Source organism: Artemia franciscana, unplaced genomic scaffold (assembly GCF_032884065.1).
Source record: "Artemia franciscana unplaced genomic scaffold, ASM3288406v1 Scaffold_296, whole genome shotgun sequence".
In the NCBI taxonomy this organism is placed as follows: domain Eukaryota; kingdom Metazoa; phylum Arthropoda; class Branchiopoda; order Anostraca; family Artemiidae; genus Artemia; species Artemia franciscana.
In genome coordinates this window covers 254,551-273,927 of record NW_027063679.1, presented here as the reverse complement: position 1 = coordinate 273,927, position 19,377 = coordinate 254,551, and the positions used below count along the sequence as shown (strand labels likewise).

The 19,377-nt window shown below is 35.6% G+C and overlaps 1 protein-coding gene across 4 annotated transcripts in view; it reads right to left on the bottom strand.

Moving 5' to 3' along the window:
- Positions 1 to 19,377, bottom strand: part of LOC136043087 (longitudinals lacking protein, isoforms F/I/K/T-like) — a 58,850-nt gene that overhangs the window by 4,986 nt on the left and 34,487 nt on the right. Inside the window, exon 6 of one of the 4 annotated variants that reach the window (XM_065728016.1) lies at positions 7,012 to 7,261. The exons of the other annotated variants lie outside the window; for them this stretch is intronic. Coding sequence (XP_065584088.1) covers positions 7,193 to 7,261 — 69 coding nt within the window. The 3' untranslated portion in view covers positions 7,012 to 7,192. Of the gene's footprint in view, positions 1 to 7,011; positions 7,262 to 19,377 lie in introns of those variants that run through there. 4 annotated transcript variants of the gene reach the window in all.

The following is a 19,377-nucleotide window of genomic DNA, read 5'->3' as shown; positions in this document are numbered from 1 at the left end:
ACATTAAAGGCGCGCTGAGATAACACAACTTTGATACTCGGTTTTGCGTTTGCGCAATTTTTTGTCGGAGGAAAATCCTGCTATATGAGTGATACATGGATAACCCTTTTGTCGGGAAAATGGTTACTACAAATGAAATATGAAGAAAAGATTTGAGGTAGAAATATAAATAAAAGATACTGCGTGTAATTCAGACGCAGACAAGTGGTAAAACTAAATATCGATGGAATATTTGAAATGCATCTATCATACAATGTAATGATACACGTGGAGGAACGGTTGACGCGACTCTAAAAAAAAGAAAGAAAAAGATTCAATTTGAAATTTTTTTTTCTAGGAGAAAGAACAAAAGAAGAAGAAGAAACATAGAAAGTCAAAACTTAGTTTTCCCAGGTCAAGTGACTGGTTCCTAGACTGATGAGCTATTTTCCTGTGTGCTGTTCCACTTACCACAAGCGGCAAAAATTCAAAGATAAAAATTTATTAACAGCTACACACGAAGGAATTGGCTGCAATCGTCAAAAAAAATTTGAAACTACTACTACTAACAACAGTTCACCGCAGCATCAAGCCACTTGAGGCCAACACAGCTACGCACGCTCCTTCTCCACCCTAGTCTATTCAAAGCCTCCGTCTTTTTACCTTCCCAGGAAGTTCCCATTTCCGTTAAATCTTTCCTTACGGCATCCTCCAGCCCCAACCATGGACGAACTGCTTTCCTTTTAGCCCGAGACGGTTGGTCGGAAAGCGACAAACTTTGGCAATCTGTCATCATTCATCCACAGAAAGTGCCCAAGTCACTTCAACCTTTCTCTCATTATAGCATTAGAAAGCGGGATTAAACCACACTTTTCATACAGCTTAGTGTTTGAAATACGGTCAGTCAGCCGGGTAACAAAAAAAAAACCGTGTATAATTTCTCTGGAAAACATCTAGTAAATCTTCTTTCGCTTTTCTGAGCACCCATGCTTCAGAGACCTATTTGACCACTGTCATCACTGGTTCGAATCTTCAAATATTCTAATCTTGATTTGCAAACTTCTCTCCCTATTCTTCTAAACTCTTATCAACTGTGAAAAAACACACCCTGAGCCTGTTGGCTATTCCACTTTTAACATTTTCAAAACTCCCAACATCTCTACTAATAATACTACCAAGGTAATTGAAGCTGTTCACTAGAGCAATCTTTTCATTATCCAACGTCACCTTTTCATCTTTAATTATTACTAGCCTTAGCGACTTAGTCTTCTTAGCATTAATTTTCAAACTCATTCTAGCACCCTGAACCCGCAGAACCTCTAAAAGTTCATTCATTTTGCTCACACTTTCCTCTGGGATGCTTAAATCATCAGCATAATATAAACTCCAGGAGTTTCTTCCTCCTAATTTGATTCCACGGTCTCCCATTGCCTTTCCTAAGCTCCTTAAGACAAAGTCCATCAAAATGATCCATATAAGGGGGGATAAAACACAACCCTGCTTAACGCCTGATTTATTACGAAACCAGCTGCTAACCTCAGAAGTGTCATTCTCGTACAAAGCACTAATCATTTTATTGTTTGTCAGGTATATCATACAAGAAAAAAACCTTTGCTAAAGCTCTTCTATCAACAGAATGGAACGCTTGCTCATAATCTGTAAAACTCAGGACCAAAATGATAACTCATGTACTTCTCAATTATTAACCTAAGAAAGAAAATTTGGTCGACACATCCTCTACGCTTCCCAAAACCGCTATTTTATTACTAAGTAAATGTAGAGGGAGAAGGGCGAATATCTAGAGGAACGAATAATTTGTCTTTTTTCCAATTTTCTCTGTAAAAATTCAACTTCAAAGAAAATACCACAAAAAGTTTTTCCCAAGTCATGGGGACGGGGCAAAAATTTAGAGGACACAGAACCCCTTGCCTCTCACCTTATTGAAGCCACTAAATCCATTAGGCTAATTTGTAGCAGGGTATCGCTTGAAAAAATTGTTATGAATACAAGGTAATCAAGGATATGAACACGATGTCCTGGTAATCACAAGGACATCATATGTATTTGCGAGGGAACAGTTTGTCATTTTAAAACGATGCAAAATAACTAGATGAAGACCTTTTGATGTGCAAACGATTGGAAGAGTAACGATTAGGAATGCGTTCCATGAAACTAAATTGGTGTGCAACTAGGTTAACCTATTTTGTGTTCTATTGTTTAAGTAATAAATTAAAACTAATCTTATTACTCCTTCAAATAAATTATATTAAACTACATCTTAAGATTTTTGAAAAATCCTGTTCGACGGCACTTGTTTAGTAAAAATATTACATTGTCAAGTGAAAAAATTCTAGAGCAGCGAACACAAAAAAGTTAGTTTCAAACTTAAGAAACGACCTTCGATGACTTTTGCGTTGTATAGGACACTTTTGGCGCAGTTTAAATGTCATATTCACAGCGCAAGAGGTGGAGTAAATGTCTCGGAAACCACCAACGAACGAAAATCAGATCATCCCTCAATGTCATGAGATAGAAGTTTGGTTAAAAGCAGCGCGAATTCTTGAACCCTGATCGAAGAATGAGTGTTCACCTGATTCACATTAAGAAGACCATTGCCCACAAGATTTAGAAGAAAAACTTTAAAATGCGAAGGTTTGTGCCAAACTTGTCTCAATAATGTTCATCGATCGCCAAAAAAATAATTAGCTGAAAGGATGTCAAGAGCTATTGCAGCGATGTGAAAGCTATCTGATTTGTTTAGACGATATTAGTGTAGACAAAGTCGAGACGAAACTTGGATCGTTGAATGAGGCCTAGAAAGAGAAAGGCAGAGCAAAGAGGGACAGTACGTCGTTCAAACGCCCCAAAAGGCAAAAATTAACTAAATATAAGCGATCCTCATTATTATTTTCGATCCAAGTTTTCAAGTTTTCTATCTGACCAACCAGTCAACTCCAGACTACAGGTTGACGTTCTGAAAACGTTAAAATCAGGAGTGTAAATAGAAAAAGATGCGGGAATGGGAAGGCCAATTATTCGCTCTAGACCAGTGGTTCCCAACCAATTTTGGGTCATGCCCCACCTAGGCATTTCTAATTTTAAAAGGCCATTGACTTGGTGTCTTTTGGTGCTGTTCTCTAGGCATATTTTATGCTAATAAAAATGTTGTCTGAATATATCACCTTTTATACAATCTATAAAATTATTCCAATAATATCATGTATCTTTTTTATCTCTAAATGCATTTGAACTTAACGTCATCCACACGATTTTTTTTTTCAAAATGAATACTCCAAAGCCGTGATCCTCAATGTGGGGCACACAACCCAACGATGGGGCATGTGAATATTTTCATGAGTCATGGGCAGGACTTACACCCTTCGACTGACAATATTCTAGAGCTATAACTAAAAAAAAAGAACATTTTCATGTAAATGACGTCACGTTCATATACATTTAAAGAGCAAAAGAGATGCATGATAGTATTGTAACGGCGTTATGCATTGTACGAAAGGTGTTGCAAAAAAAAAAAAAAAAAAAAAAAAAAAAAAAAAAAAAAAAAAAAAAAAATACAGCTAGAGGACAGCTCGAAAAAACATACTGGTCTTTTCCTTCAAAACTTCCTTCAGGTGATTACGCGTTATGTTTTGGGTAACAAAACTCAAACATCTCGAGGGGGGCCTCAGGATTTTAGAAATGGTGGGACAGGGTATAAAATCGATTGGGAACCATTGCTCTAAAGTATAGTCAGTCGAAGGGTGTACTACCTGCCCATGATCCACCAAAACATTGCCATGTCCTACGTCTGGAAGCACGGATCTAGACACTACGCTCCAGATTTTGAAAATTATATCATTTTGCAAATCCTATTGGAAAATACTTTTCTTTTGTATGTTCATTAAGAGATATTAAAAAACAAAAAGAACCTCCTAGATTTTGAAAAAAGATGTCCCCATATTTTCTTGGATGGACGCCCCTGCTAAACCAACAAGCCACCCGATTCAAGCGCAAGATGAAGAACAAATGTGAACTACATACCAGAAATGCTCCCAGGCACACAGTCTTTAGGAAGACCTGCTTAAGGCTGGCATCTCGATACACCCTCAGGTATTTTATAGTTCTAATTTATCCCCAACCTTTTCTTTTATTTCCAAAATTTGAAAAATGGATAGAGATACGCTCCTTGTTTACAATATGTTATCCTTCACCCTTAAACGAACGGTTGAAATATATGTGCTTAGTTTGAAATATGATAGAAACAAATAAGACAAGAAAGTAAAATGCGACATGCAACAAACATAATATTGTCCATCCATAGTTAATTATATTAATGAGGCCATGGAAAATACACTATGACCGTCGAGAAGGAGCGATGCCCCGCCCCCTCCGGTTTAGAAAAAGAGACGTTGAGAAATGTATTAAAGAACGAAAATGTGTCTACTTCTAATTCGAATCTAGGTAAAACGAAAACAAAAATAAAAAAAATCTGGTAGCAACCCGAGGAATATTTACTGCATATGCCCATGTTTTTATACCCATAATATGATTTAACACGTCCATGGGTTGCTTGAAAGAAAAAAAAAACTATTAGCCGTGAAATGGTAAAAAATATAGTAACGGTGCAGAACTGTGTGATCGAACAGTTATTACTTGTACTCTTGAGAGATTAGTTCGTCCTTTTCTTCCCTCTTGTTAAACAGTCAACAGACTAGAAACAGTTATTTTAAAAAGCACATGATATATCTGCATAATACAACGAAATCGATGTTTTACAGTTTTTTAGAGATTAATATATTTTCCCCTTGCTTGAAAGATAAAGCTAAGTGATAAGCACATAGATAGTAAGCTCATTAAAGGTCACAAGGTAAAAAAAGAGGGCAAAGACCCATCAAAAGGCACAAACGTCATGAGGTCAAACCGTACCAACATTTTCAATTTTTCAAGCAGCTATGGTACCAATTGGAAACGTCAGAGGAATATAAACGTGCCGAAGGCAGGCAGAATTTAAGTGGCCTTTTTGAATGCATGGCGTCAGCATGAGCAAGACATCTACTTTTTTTCTAGCTCAAAAATGTCATATACAGGCATAAACGGCGTTTGGAATGATTATCCTGAATTATTGAAAATGCACACAACCATCTATTCCCTGCTGATTTTAGACACTATTCACAGTTCGCTTATGGCGTCCATGTGATCCATTCAGTCATTTCAGTATCTACTGATGAAAACAGTTCAGTTAATTGGTCGTTAAACTCCTAAAAGAAAGCCCCACCGAGTAAAAATCCACGGAGGGAGGGGACCGAAAGATAAATATTCTTAAGAATAGCAGATACACGATACATTAAACAGGACTATAAAGAAAATTAGGAAGAAATTGATGAGACATCAATGAAAGACGGGGGAGGGGGAGGGGGTAAAAAATCCTTATTATACATATCTGATTCCATTTATCAAAGCTCCACTATATTAAGAATTAATTGCAAGAATAAAGTAGCGAAGTTGTAAGCTCACCCTCAAGGCTTAAACAAGGAGTCTATAATTTTCAAAATTAATTGGTACAGAGTAGTGGCTCTCCAGAAGAAGAAATGCTAGATACAAAAAAGAAAAAAATTTCTGGACAGCTAATTTTATGCTCATTTTTAATGTTTTATTCACGTTTCCGACAAATCATCCCAGTCCCTGCATGATCGTATAATATAGCCCTAGGTTATATATATATATATATATATATATATATATATATATATATATATATATATAATATTGTCAGAATAGCGACAATAATGTAGAAAAAGAACAGAAAAGATGGTTTTTTGCTTTTTTTTATGTTCTATATAGCCTTGGGCTACACACAGGGGGGGGGGATGTTTGTGTGTCAAAAATACAAACAAAACGATAAAATCAACAATCTAAAAATGTCTCTCTTTTTGCTCAAGCACGTCTCCCTCTAGAGAGCCACTATTCTCAACTTTGATCAAATTAATCCTAAGGGAGGAACTACCATAATGCATTTCTAAAAGAAGAAAGAAAAATAAACAAACAAGACACGCATTCAGACAAAGAGTACAAAGAAATGTAGCAGGACAATTCAGTTCCCAACGATCTCTCGAGAGCCGCTGGTCTTAATTTTAAGTTAGTAACTACCAAATGTATTCCCAAAAGAAGAAAGAAAAATAAACAACACACGCATACAGACAAAGAGTGCAAAGAAACGTAGCAGGACAATTCAGTTCCCAACGAGCTCTCGAGAGCCGCTGGTCTTAATCTTTAGTGAGGAACTACCAAAATGTATTCCCAAAAGAAGAAAGAAAAATAAACAACACACGCATACAGACAAAGAGTGCAAAGAAATGTAACAGGACAATTCAGTTCCCAACGAGCTCTCGAGAGTCGCTGGTCTTAATCTTTAGTGAGGAACTACCAAAATGTATTCCCGAAAAAAGAAGAAAAATAAACAAAGAATACACACATACAGACAAGAGAGTACAAGAATAAAAAAATTTGGTGAGACAATTCAGTTCCGAAAGAGCTATCAGAAAGTGCAAGAAAACCATGAAATAACCTACCAAATTTTTAGCTACGCTTGCATCAAACACGATTTCAGATAACTCAAATCAGAGGTGTACCTTGAAGATTCTGTGAAGCCTCCCCCCTTACCCTTTATAACTCATCAGATCTCCTCTCGAAAGTAACTGCCTGCAGTTACTTGTGTTATATAGTTAATTTATATTGACGTATAAATAACCGTTCAATAGATAAAATCCTTTTATTTGACAGTGAAAAAAAAAGAAGAAAAATCTTTCGCTATTTCGGTCACATACCCAGTGGCATTGTATTGAACTGTTATTTATACGTCACGGAAAAGCAGTGTGATCTTCGAAAATGCCTGATTTATATTGACGATACAATTTTCAAGGTGAGTAGGTTTACAAACACGATTTAACATAATTTTGAAATATAAACAAGTCTTAATAACTTGGGCAGCTACCAAAAGACATTCGTTAAAAAAAAGCTCGTAAATAAACATAATCATCCATAAAACAAACTATATTATCATCCAATTATCTTAAAGAATACAACATAATACGCAGAAACAACAATAGATCAGATGTGCGAAGTTCGATAAAACTAACAACTGGGGCATGAAATACTGGCTAACATTACTCAATTGGGCCTACAGATAACATAAAAAAAACGAATAAAAAAGGAAAAATCATCCTTCAACTTCTGATGTGCTTTGGTGATCTATTGTCTTTTGATCCATAGACAGGTCCTCTCCATTCTAAAAAAAAAAAAAAAAAAAAAAAAAAAAAAATACTGTAGAGAATTTGTTTAGTAATATACACGCACAAAAAAAAGATGGACTGAAAAAAAAGAAGACTCAAATAGATAAAAGACAATTTTAAGATAATTCTTAATCTGTAAATAACAAAAACAAAGGGGATATTTTGGCAAAGACCAACGCTAAACTGTCTCCAGTGCTCAGAAAATACATAGACTGTACTATAAAAAAAGCCTTTGGAAGTAGCCTCAAGGAAAGTTCTTTACGCTCTTTACGCCAAAGTTCTTTCTAACGCTCTTTCTCTCAATTCTACTTTATAAAATATTTAAAAAACTTTAGCGTAAAGAGCGGCCCCTTTTATACACAGAGTAATTTCAGTTCGTTTTAAGTTTTAATGTCGCTCCTTACTTTCAGCTAAAAAAACATATTTTTTTAAATTACTTTCTGAACGTTTTTGAATTAATGAATGTTTGATTTTTGCTCTCCGCACATGAATAATTAAAACAAGATTTGCATATTAATTTTTTTCCTGGGCTAAATGGCTTTCGCTTAGATTTGGTCAGGCGATTTTAAGAAAAAAGGGGTGGGGGAGGAGACCTAGTCACTCTCCAATTTTTTGTTTACTTAAAAAGGCAACTAAAACATTTAATTTATAACGAATGTTTTTATTAGTAAAAACATACGTAACTTATGAATTAATTTTAGTAACGAAGTTCTGTATTTGTATATTTGTATTATGTATATGAAGGGGTTTGGCCCCTCGTTAATACCTCGCTCTTTACACTAAAGCTTAAATTTTGTCCCAGTTCTTTAAGAGTGACCCAAAAATCACAAAGGCCATAGAAAAAATAGTTAAAATTACTAAAAATACTTTAGCGTAAAGAGCGAGGTATTTAGGAGGAGATGAACCCCTCATATGCGTAATAATCTCTGTTCGTTTCAAGTTTTAATACTGCTCCTTACTTTCAGTTGAAAAAACTTTTTCATGTTTATTTTTTCATTGTTAAATAATGCTAGAAAATCTTGTACCCCCTTCATAGAATTTCTCTTCCCCCATGACAAATTCCTCCAAGGAAAGATCCTCCCACGTAGCCTTCTGCCCTCACCCCCCAACCAAAAAAATCCATTGAAATCGTCTGTACACTTCTCAATAACCATTACTGTATATAAACACTGGTCAAAGTTTGTAACTTGCAGCCCCTCCCCCGGGGACTGTGGGGAAGCAAGTCATTCCCAAAGACATAGTTCTTATGTTTTTTGACTATACTGAACAAAATGGCCACCTCAAAATTTTGATCCGTTGACTTTGGGAAAAATGAGCGTGAGAGGGGGCCTAGGTGCCCTCCAATTTTTGGTCACTTAAAAAGGGTACTAGAACATAGGTACTCGTGACATAGTAGGACCACTTGGTCAATATGATTATCCCTGGAAAAAAAACTAACAAACAAGCACGCACCCGTGATCGGTCTTCTGGCAAAAAATACCAAGTTCCATTTTGTAGATAGGAGCTTGAAACTTCTACAATAAGGTTCTCTGATACGTTGAATGAGTTGGTGTAATTTTCGTTAAGATTCTATGACTTTTAGGGGTTTTCTCCCTATTTTCCAAAATAAGACAAATTTTCTCGGGCTCGTAAATTTTGATGAGTAAGACTATTTTTGATGAAACTTACATGTTTAATATCAACATAAAAATCCAATTCCTTTGATGTATCTATTAGCATCAAAATTCCGTTTTTTAGACTTTCGTTTACTATTGAGCCGGGTCGCTCCTTACTACAGCTCGTTATCACGAACTGTTTGACAAGATATTTCACTCTACGATGGAAAAAGTCCCCTCCTAAGTTTCTAAGACCATCTTTCTACACAATAAGACAGGGCAATCAGAATCGAAAGATCTGGAGCTCATATTTCCTCAAAATACAAAAAGTTAAAAAAAAAACTCTTAGTTTGGGATAAAACGAGAAAGATTTATCTCCCTTCTTTTCAAAAGCTATGTCGGACTGAGAGAGTAAAGAAAAAGCAAAAAAGCCGAGACGGCAAAAAAGTTTTGGCAAGTGCTGTATTACACCTCAGAAGACTGAGCTAAAAAATATTCTATCTAATATCATATTTTCCAAATACATTATTTCCGATAATATTTCCACCAAATAAGGATAGGGAATTTTGTTTTTGATACTATGAATGAAAAAATGGAACTTAGTTTTTTTTTTGCAGAAGAAGCCCCGTCGGTTGTAAATTTGTTTGTGTAACTAAATTAATGTAAATAATTTGTTCAACAAAATAAGAATATAAATTTGTGCATTTGGATTTTATATATATATATATATATATATATATATATATATATATAAAATATATATATAAAATATATATATATATATTATATATATTTTTAGTATATATATATGTATATATATATATATATTTATTATATATATATATATATATATATATATATATATATATATATATATATATATATATATATATATATATATATATATATATATATATATATATATATATATATATATATGTATATATTAAGATGGCAACGGTAACTCGCCGTTTGAATTAAAATCAATTTTCCATCAATCCATCACTAACTGGAGAAAAAGCCAAGACAGATAGTCTGAGTGAGAGGCACAGCTGTCCTGAGCCGTATAAAAATGATATCATTTCCATTTGTTGATAGACAGTCTATCATCCATCCATCCAGCCATCTTAGGACAGAAATAAGATAGATAGTCATAGAACTTTAGGGATGATCGAGAATTTAAAATTGACTCATGAAAGACGTTGCTTTTCTGTTTAATCTGGAACATTTTAAGTCCAAGCACCTTTGCATGTTCTCCAAAATGTATCTGCGCATATTAGAGTGTTATCAATGGGGAATCAGCTGGGCAATCATCTACAACTAATAGCAATATTGAGCGTCCATTGGGCATGGCTGCTTTAGAAAGACAAAAGACTGTTGACGAACAATTTGCAGGCACATCGCCTGCAAACTATTATCAGTCGTTACTACAAAATCATCCGCAATAGGTTGATTCCATGATGGGTTCCACAACAATTCTAATTGTATACAAACAAAATCGGACAAATGTCAAAAATATTCGGATCGCTACAGTAACGAGAGTGACAATCCAAAATAATGAGTCATAGAGCAAGGCATATAGAATGAAAACATCCAAAATAGCCTAGCAAGGGGGAATTCAAAGTCCAGCTGTCTGCATCTGGTCGTTCCTGCAAAATCATCCACAATGAGTTCCGTAAACTCAATCCATGACGGGATCTAAAACAACTTCAAGTGTAAAAAAACACAATTGGACAAATTCCAAAGACATTTGGGTCACTTTAGTAACGAGTGACAACTTCTCTACCAGATTTATCACTGGTAGCATAATCTGGATTCATCGTTATTGGAGGAAAACAACAGAGGAAAATAACAAGAAAATTTGTTTTCCTGTTGGAGGAAAACAACAGAAAGCGGAATGAAAACATCCACAACAGCCTAGCAACGTTAAATTTAAAGCCCATCTGCCTGAAGGCGACAGAAAATTACTATTTTGGGGGACGAAACACCTGTGACACATCTCAGTGAAAAAACGGATGTGAATTTAAGTTTTCACAGCATGTACCGAACATAATATGAAGAGTTGCAAGGAAATTCATTAGAAGATTCTATATCAGTTTCCAGAAAAAAAATTCTCAAGACTTTATATTTTTCTTCGGTTTATGCTTATTATTATATTGCTTTTCTATTTAGTCTGACACATTCTCACTCCACGTTAAATTTCCGCGTGTCGTCAAAACATCAGCTTTAAGTGCTATTTACGAAATTCAGTGAATTCTGTCAAAGGTAGTTTAGTGAGTAGGTCTACTCATGAGTTCATGTTCTACAATTTTAAAGGTCAGAAAGTGACAAACGTCAAAGCGGTTAAATTAAAAACGGTGGAGGTTGGTATTAAAAATTTTAATACACATTTTAAATAATATTAAAATAATGCTTATTATTATATAGCTTCTCTATTTTGTCATTAACACACATTTTAAATAATATTTAAATAATGCTCATGATTATATAGCTTTTCTATTTAGTCTGGAACGTTCTCATGTTGAACTTCCATGTTTTCTCGAAAATTAAATACTATTTGCGGAATTCAGTGAGTTACATAAGGGGTAGTTTAGAGATTAGTGCACTTTAATAAATTGTCTTTACTCATGAGTTCATGTCCTACCATTTTGAAGACCAGAAAATGACAACCTTCAAAGCGGTTAAGATTAAAAACGACAGTGATTAAAATTAAAAACGTTATTACACATTTTAAATAATATTTAAATAATGCTTATTATTAGATAGCTTTTCCATGTGTCCCGAAAATTAAGTGCTATTTATAGAATTCAGTGAGTTATGTAAGGGGTAGTTTAAAGATTAGTGTACTTCAGTAAGTTATATTTATTCATGAGTTCATGTCCTACCATTTTAAAGACCAGACAATGACAATCTTAAAAGCGGTCTAAAGTAAGAACGATAGCAATTAAAATTAAAAACGTTAATACACATTTTAAACAATCTTAAATAATACTTGTTATTGTATAGTTTTTCTATTTAGTCTAGAACGTTCTCACTCCACGTTAAACTTCTACGTGTAACAAAAAATTCAGCTTTAAGAGGTATTAAATAAAACTCAAAGTAAGGAGCGATATTAAAACTTAAAACGGACAGGAATTACTGCGTATATGAAAGGGGCTGTTCCCTCCTCAACGCCCCGCTGTTTAAGCTAAAGTTTGACTCTTTCTCTCAACTCTACTTTTTAAAACAGTAAAAAACTTCAGCGTAAAAAGGGGGCGTTGAGGAGGGAACAGCCCTTTTCATATACGGAGTAATTTCTATCCGTTTTAAGTTTTAATGTCGCTCCTTACTTTCAGTAAAAAAACTGGTTTTTTTAAATTAATTTCTGAACGTTTTTGAATTAATACATGTTTTGATTTTGGCTCTCCGCGCATGAATAATTAAAACAAAATTTGAACATCATTTTTTTTTGGCTAAATGGCTTTCGAATAGTTTTGATCGGGTGATTTTGAAAAAAAGGAGCGGGGGAGTAAGCCTAGTTACCCTCCAATTTTTTGTTTACTAAAAAGGCAACCAGAACTTTTAATTTTACGAATGTTTTCATAAGTAAAAATATATGTAATTCACAAATTAACTTACGTAACGAACTTCTAAATCTGTATGTTTTTAATATGTGTATAAGGGGGTTCGCCCCCTCGTCAATACCTCGCTCTTTACACTAAAGCTAAAATTTTGTCCTAATTCCTTAAGAATGACCCCTGAATCACAAAGGCTGTGGAATAAATAGTTGATATTAATAAAATTATTTTAGCGTAAAGAGTATTAAGAGGAGGTGGACCCCTCATATGCGTAATAATTTCTGTTCGTATTAAGTTTTAATGCTGCTCATTACTTTCAGTTGAAGAAACTTGTTCATATTTATTTTTTCATTGCTCTTTAAAAAAATGCTAAAAAATCCTGCGCCCCTTCATGGAAATTCTCTTCCCCCATGACAAATTCCTCAATGGAAAGTTCCCCCCACATAACCCCCTCCCCCTCCCAACCAAAAAAATCCCCCTGAAAGTGTCTTTATACTTCCCAATAACTGTTACTATGTGTAAACAACAGTGGTCAAAGTTAGTAACTTGCAGCCCCTCCCACGGAGACTGTGGGGGAGTAAGTTGTCCCCAAAAACATAGTCTTTGGGTTTTTTGACTATGCTGAATAAAGCGGCTATCTCAGAATTTTGATCCGATGACTTTGGAAAAAAAGAGCGTGGGAGGGGGCCTATGTGCCCTCCAATTTTTTCGGTCACTTACAAAGGGTACTAGAACTTTTATTTTCTGTTAGAATGAGGACCGCATTCTAATGAGGACATTCTAGGACCGCTGGGTCGATACGATCACCCTTGAAAAAAAACAAAAACAAAAAAAAACACGCATACGTGATCTGTCTTGTGGCAAAAAAAAAATATAAAATTCCACATTTTTGTAGACAGGAGCTTGAAACTTCTACTGTAGAACTTCTCTTTGATACGCTGAATCTGACGGTGTGATTTTCGGTAAGAATCTATGACTTTTAAGGGGCGTTTTCCCCTATTTTCTAAAATAAGGGAAATTTTTTCAGGCTCGTAAATTTTATGGGTAAGACTAAAGTTGATGAAACTTATATATTTAAATCAGCATTAAAATGCGATTCTTTTGATGTAACTATTGGTATCAAAATTCCGTTTTTTAGAGTTCCGGTTACTATTGAGCTGGGTCGTTACTACAGTTCGTTACCACGAACTGCTTGATTTACGAAATTCAGCGAGCTATGTAAAAGGTAGTTTAGTGAGTAGTGTACTCCAATAAGTTATGTCTACTCATGAGTTCATGTCCTACCATTTTAAAGACCAGAAAATGACAACCTTCAAAGCGGTTTAAATGAAAAACGATAGTGATTAAAATTAAAAACATGAATAGACATTTTAAATAATATTTAAATAATGCTTATTATTATATAGCTTTTTTATTCAGTCTGGAACGTTCTCAGTCCACGTTAAACTTCTATGTGTTACAAAAAATTCGACTTTAAGTGCTATTTACGGAATTCAGTGAGTTACCTAAGGGGTAGTTTAGTGATTAGTGTACTCTAATACTTTATCTTCACTCATGAGTTTATGTCCTACCGTTTTAAAGACCAGAAAATGACAACCTTAAAAGCGGTTAGAATTAAAAACATAAATAGACATTTTAAATAATATTTAAATAATGCTTATTATTATATAGATTTTCCATTTAGTCTGGAACGTTCTCACTCCACGTTAAACTTCAACGTGTTACAAAAAATTCAGCTTTAAGTGCCATTTACGGAATTCAGTGAGTTACCTCAGGGGTAGTTTAGTGATTAGTGATTAGTTACCCAGCTGATGAAAATTTATTTTAACGAAAAATTATAGAAATGTCGCATGTTCAAACAACTTTGAGGTGGAGAAACCTTCGTTTTAGTGTTTATTTGCGTTTGTTTTCACTAAAAGCTCCTATGTGATGAAGGTTTAATGGTTGCATCAAAATATTGAAATGAACCCTTCTTTTAAACTATGACTTTCTACCCGGTCCCAAATTTTGCAAATGTTAATATCTGAAGTTCCGGATGAATAAAACATTATCTTCCATTTGACACGGATCTACTACAAACCCGAGTTAATCCTGATGAAGTGGCTGGCACATCCCGTACAAATTATTCATGGTTCTTCCTAACAAATCATTCACAGTAGATTTGGGTTTCCTAAAGTCTGTACAAGACGGGGTACAAGATCTGGTAGACATGGATTCCAAAAACAAGCAAGAGTGTTTCATAAACAAACAAGTTTAAACAAATGCAAAATAATGGTAGCAAAGATGACAGCTTGTCAAACCGAATCATCATCATTACGAGCCAGAGAGCAAACAGCAGAGTGTGAAAGGAAAACATCCACCGAATAACTCAGCAAGGGAAGTCCTGAGCCCAACTTCCACAGGAAAACTGACACTATTCACTGGGAAACAGAAGGTCCAGCACAAGGGTCTTATCAGCAGATAGAAATAACAATAACAGTGAATAGACGAGCGGCAGCAATAAATAAGACGTAACAATGAGAAGCTTATTGACAAGCTAAAACCTACTGTTCGAAGCAAACACAGGAGATTACTTCGAAAGTGTCGTAACAAAGTGTCGAAATAGTCGTAACAAAGATGACAGCTTGTCAAACCGAATCATCATCATTACGAGCCAGAGAGCAAACAGCAGAGTGTGAAAGGAAAACATCCACCGAATATCTCAGCAAGGGAAGTCCTGAGCCCAACTTCCACAGGAAAACTGATACTATTCACTGGGAAACAGAAGGTCCAGCACAAGGGTCTTATCAGCAGATAGAAATAACAATAACAGTGAATAGACGAGCGGCAGCAATAAATAAGACGTAACAATGAGAAGCTTATTGACAAGCTAAAACCTACTGTTCGAAGCAAACACAGAAGATTACTTCGAAAGTGTCGTAACAAAGTGTCGAAATAATCGTAACAAAGATGACAGCTTGTCAAACCGAATCATCATCATTACGAGCCAGAGAGCAAACAGCAGAGTGTGAAAGGAAAACATCCACCGAATATCTCAGCAAGGGAAGTCCTGAGCCCAACTTCCACAGGAAAACTGATACTATTCACTGGGAAACAGAAGGTCCAGCACAAGGGTCTTATCAGCAGATAGAAATAACAATAACAGTGAATAGACGAGCGCCAGCAATAAATAAGACGTAACAATAAGAAGCTTATTGACAAGCTAAAACCTACTGTTCGAAGCAAAAACAGAAGATTACTTCGAAAGTGTCGTAACAAAGTGTCGAAATAATCGTAACAAAGATGACAGCTTGTCAAACCAAATCATCATCATTACGAGCCAGAGAGCAAACAGCAGAGTGTGAAAGGAAAACATCCACCGAATAACTCAGCAAGGGAAGTCCTGAGCCCAACTTCCACAGGAAAACTGACACTATTCACTGGGAAACAGAAGGTCCAGTACAAGGGTCTTATCAGCAGATAGAAATAACAATAACAGTGAATAGACGAGCGGCAGCAACAAATAAGACGTAACAATGAGAAGCTTATTGACAAGCTAAAACCTACTGTTCGAAGCAAACACAGAAGATTACTTCGAAAGTGTTGTACTGTTGCATGACAATGTCTTATGGCAATGACAATACCGAGGTTGAAAAAACTTGGAACCTTATATTACCAAGATGAAGCACTCTGTAATAGGGAAGGATAAACACAAGTTTAAAGTGCGTGCTTTTCTTCGTTAAGTCCAAGAAATTAGAGTTCAATACGAAAAACCCAAAGTGAGAATTGATTTCCAATTCAGTGACGATCTGTTATTCCCGTTGGCAAAAGTAAAGATAATCTAAAGGAAAGAAAAGATCTGCAAAACAAAACTACAATCTAAAAATTCAGTCGGGAAGAGCAGATAGTAGATTCTAGTTTCCATTTGATGACGAAGAGAAAAAGGAAAAAGAGACATAATTTGGAAATCCAGTCTGCACGGGAGGACAAGAAAACTTTACGGGAGTCAGTTGAGTTAGTCCACAACTGCAAAAAGAGAGAACTCAAAGGGTATAGAGGAGTTCTCTGTCGTCTTGGCGTAAAACAGAGATAATCTGGAGCTAAAAATTACAGGACTACAGCAGGCTTTGGAAAGGTAGTGGTTGGATCGGGAAAACCTCGGAAGGAGCTGAGGCCTGTCCTGCGGACTTTCTTAGACATTTGGTCCCAACTGATGGAGGGACGAGTGACCCTGCAGGAGGTCAGGGATTATAGCCAGACCGTTCAAGCAACAGCTGACAGTGGCCTTACCTCGACAGTTGTGATACCCTTATGAATATATAACCTTATCTAATTATGGTCCATGGGAATATTTCGTCCCATTGCCAGTCACTACCTATTTTTCTAAACCTTTACCCTGAAGCTCCATGCCCCCTTCTTACCCTGTGTTGGTATCAAAACTTGTTCCTCATTCGACTATCCCATGGAGTGGGACCCAGAAGAATGTTATTTATTTATCTCTCAGAATTGTAACCATTCGTCTGTACCCCAATCCTTACCACCAAACATTGTGTCTTTAGCCATGAGTACTTTTAAGCTCGGCTATAGGTCAAGTTTTGTTAATATTCAGATGTGAACGTTTTTTAACTGATGGAGATTGAAGGGATTCGATACTTTAAACACGAATTTGCAAGTTTTAATTCAGCAGCCAGTCCCAAAGACATACGGTCCATTAGGCAAATTCTCCCAGAGGAATAATTATCACTAAAACTTATCAAGAACTTGTCGTTTGACTATGAAATTTGACTGAAAAACAATGGGATCGTGTCGACAAACTTTTCCAATGAAAACGGGTTGCACCAAACCAAACTCACAGAGTTACGAAACTGACTTAAAAAAAAAAAAATTCAGATGATTTTTGGCATTTTCTAAGCAGTTATGCACGAATTTTTTAGGGACTATCCTTTCCTGAAATTTAAAAGACAATTTTGCTCCGTTTAATTCAACAAAATTCACACATCCTATTAATATAAGTTTCATTAAAACTGAATATCTCTATCTCCAGCACAAAACAAGAGAAGTTACAAGGTTTCTTGAAGATTTCAAGCAAAGTAGATGTCGGTTTCTAGTTTTCTGCCGTTTACTCGGATCGCTTATCCAAGCTCTACAAGCTATGACAAGACCACCCAATCAGCTTGAAATAGTTTAGCCAGACAAACTAAAAACGTCAATAACAGACAAGATAGGATGATTCTTAATGGTGTCGAATCTCCTTAGATGTTAGTGGAGCCAGTTCCTCTAGCCACCTGATATAGTTTCACATACCCGAACTCTGTTTTTCGTTTTTCTCAAAAGTAAATTCCAAAGGGCGAAATAGTTTCTTATTTAATCGTGCTACAAGGCCCTAAAAGGTCCTAACCTAGAACCAATAAAATTTGCTATTTCTTGTTTTTTTGTTTTTTTTTCATTTTGATGGTAAGTTTTTGGGTATATTTGGGCATCCCCTCGGGCAAAGCCCGTCAGTTTCATCATTAAATCGGCGCGATTCTTACGGATTCCCTTCTTCAAAGTCCCATGCCTCTTTGAGATGGCTATAAAGCAAATGCCACCGATTGTTCTACAAACACATTGTATGGCAGTGGATCCTGGGCCTAGCTTATTCGTAGCCACAGCAAGACATTGACGAGTGGAAGATTGGAAGGTTTATTCAAGATTTTGGAGATAGTGTTTTTCTGTTTTGTGTTTTTGTTTGCTGTTGTATTAGCCTTTGAGATACAGAACCGTGGTGGCAGGTTACGGCCATTTATCTTAGGGGAAAGATGTTGGGCCCTTGACCCTGATTAACCCACAAATATCCTATTCATAGCTTATTCCACAACTGTCTTTTTACCCCTGACCTTAATTATTACCTGAATGGCCTTTTCATTCGTTAATAAGTCTTTCTATGCCTTTTTCCACGATAATCTTTTACGTAAAGAAAAAACTTCTAATTAAGACAAACACAAAATTCAGACAGACAGTAACTTATTCGTAAGTCTGGACAATCGGAAAGCAGGGTTGCCAAATGCCATTTAGCTTGAATCGTCGATTCTCATAAGCTGCGTAGGTTAGACCTTGGTCAGAATTGTCATGGTACATCAGGATATCAAAGGACCAGAACCGCAGAGATACAGCGTGTTCTTTGTCTTTCTTTTTTTTTCATTTTATTTTTGTTAGTTCATTTCTCTACGTACAAGAAGACAAATAGTAAGTTTCTTCGAATTTTATTGGCCTAAATTTATCTCCCAACCTAGATTTTAGAAGGTTTTGATAAGATTTTTGTTTTAGGAGAAATTCGCCACCTATTTTGAGGAATTCATCTTATGACATTAGATATCCATGGGATTCTTGAGTATAGATAAAAGTTACCATTTCAATTTCATGAGAGGGACACCCCAGCGATTGAGTAGGGATATCAAAAGGGAATTCCAAAAGACAAATTTCTTCTTCTCCGGGACGGTGTACCGTAGGTTATAAGGATATAACCCCTTGAGGCATAATTTACATAGTTTATTTTACATGGGGAGGGGAGTGAAAGCCTCAGTATCACTATGTTCCCCTCTTTTACTTCCTAATAGGTGTCTATTACTAATCGTTTTCTGATTTTTCTTCGAAATCCTGTGCTATATGTAGATAGGATGGTGATATGGATGGTAGATAGAATGAAAGAGACCAATTTCCTGAGTATTAAAAGGATAGCAAGATTTCTAAGGATTGCAGCGGCACATCGGGAGCGTTTTCTTTAAGTAGTATTAATTTAATTTAGTTAATTTGTTGTGTAAATTTCCTATGGCCCACGGGCCTTTTCTGGAATAAATTATTATTATTATTATTATTAAAGCAAATTATATTGTTACTTTCATGGAGCAGCTCTAGCTCCTGCCCAACTTCTCTCCTATCCTTTAAGGCAATCTACAGTTGCGTCTCGGGCAATTTAACACGGATGATATTATCCTTAGGCAT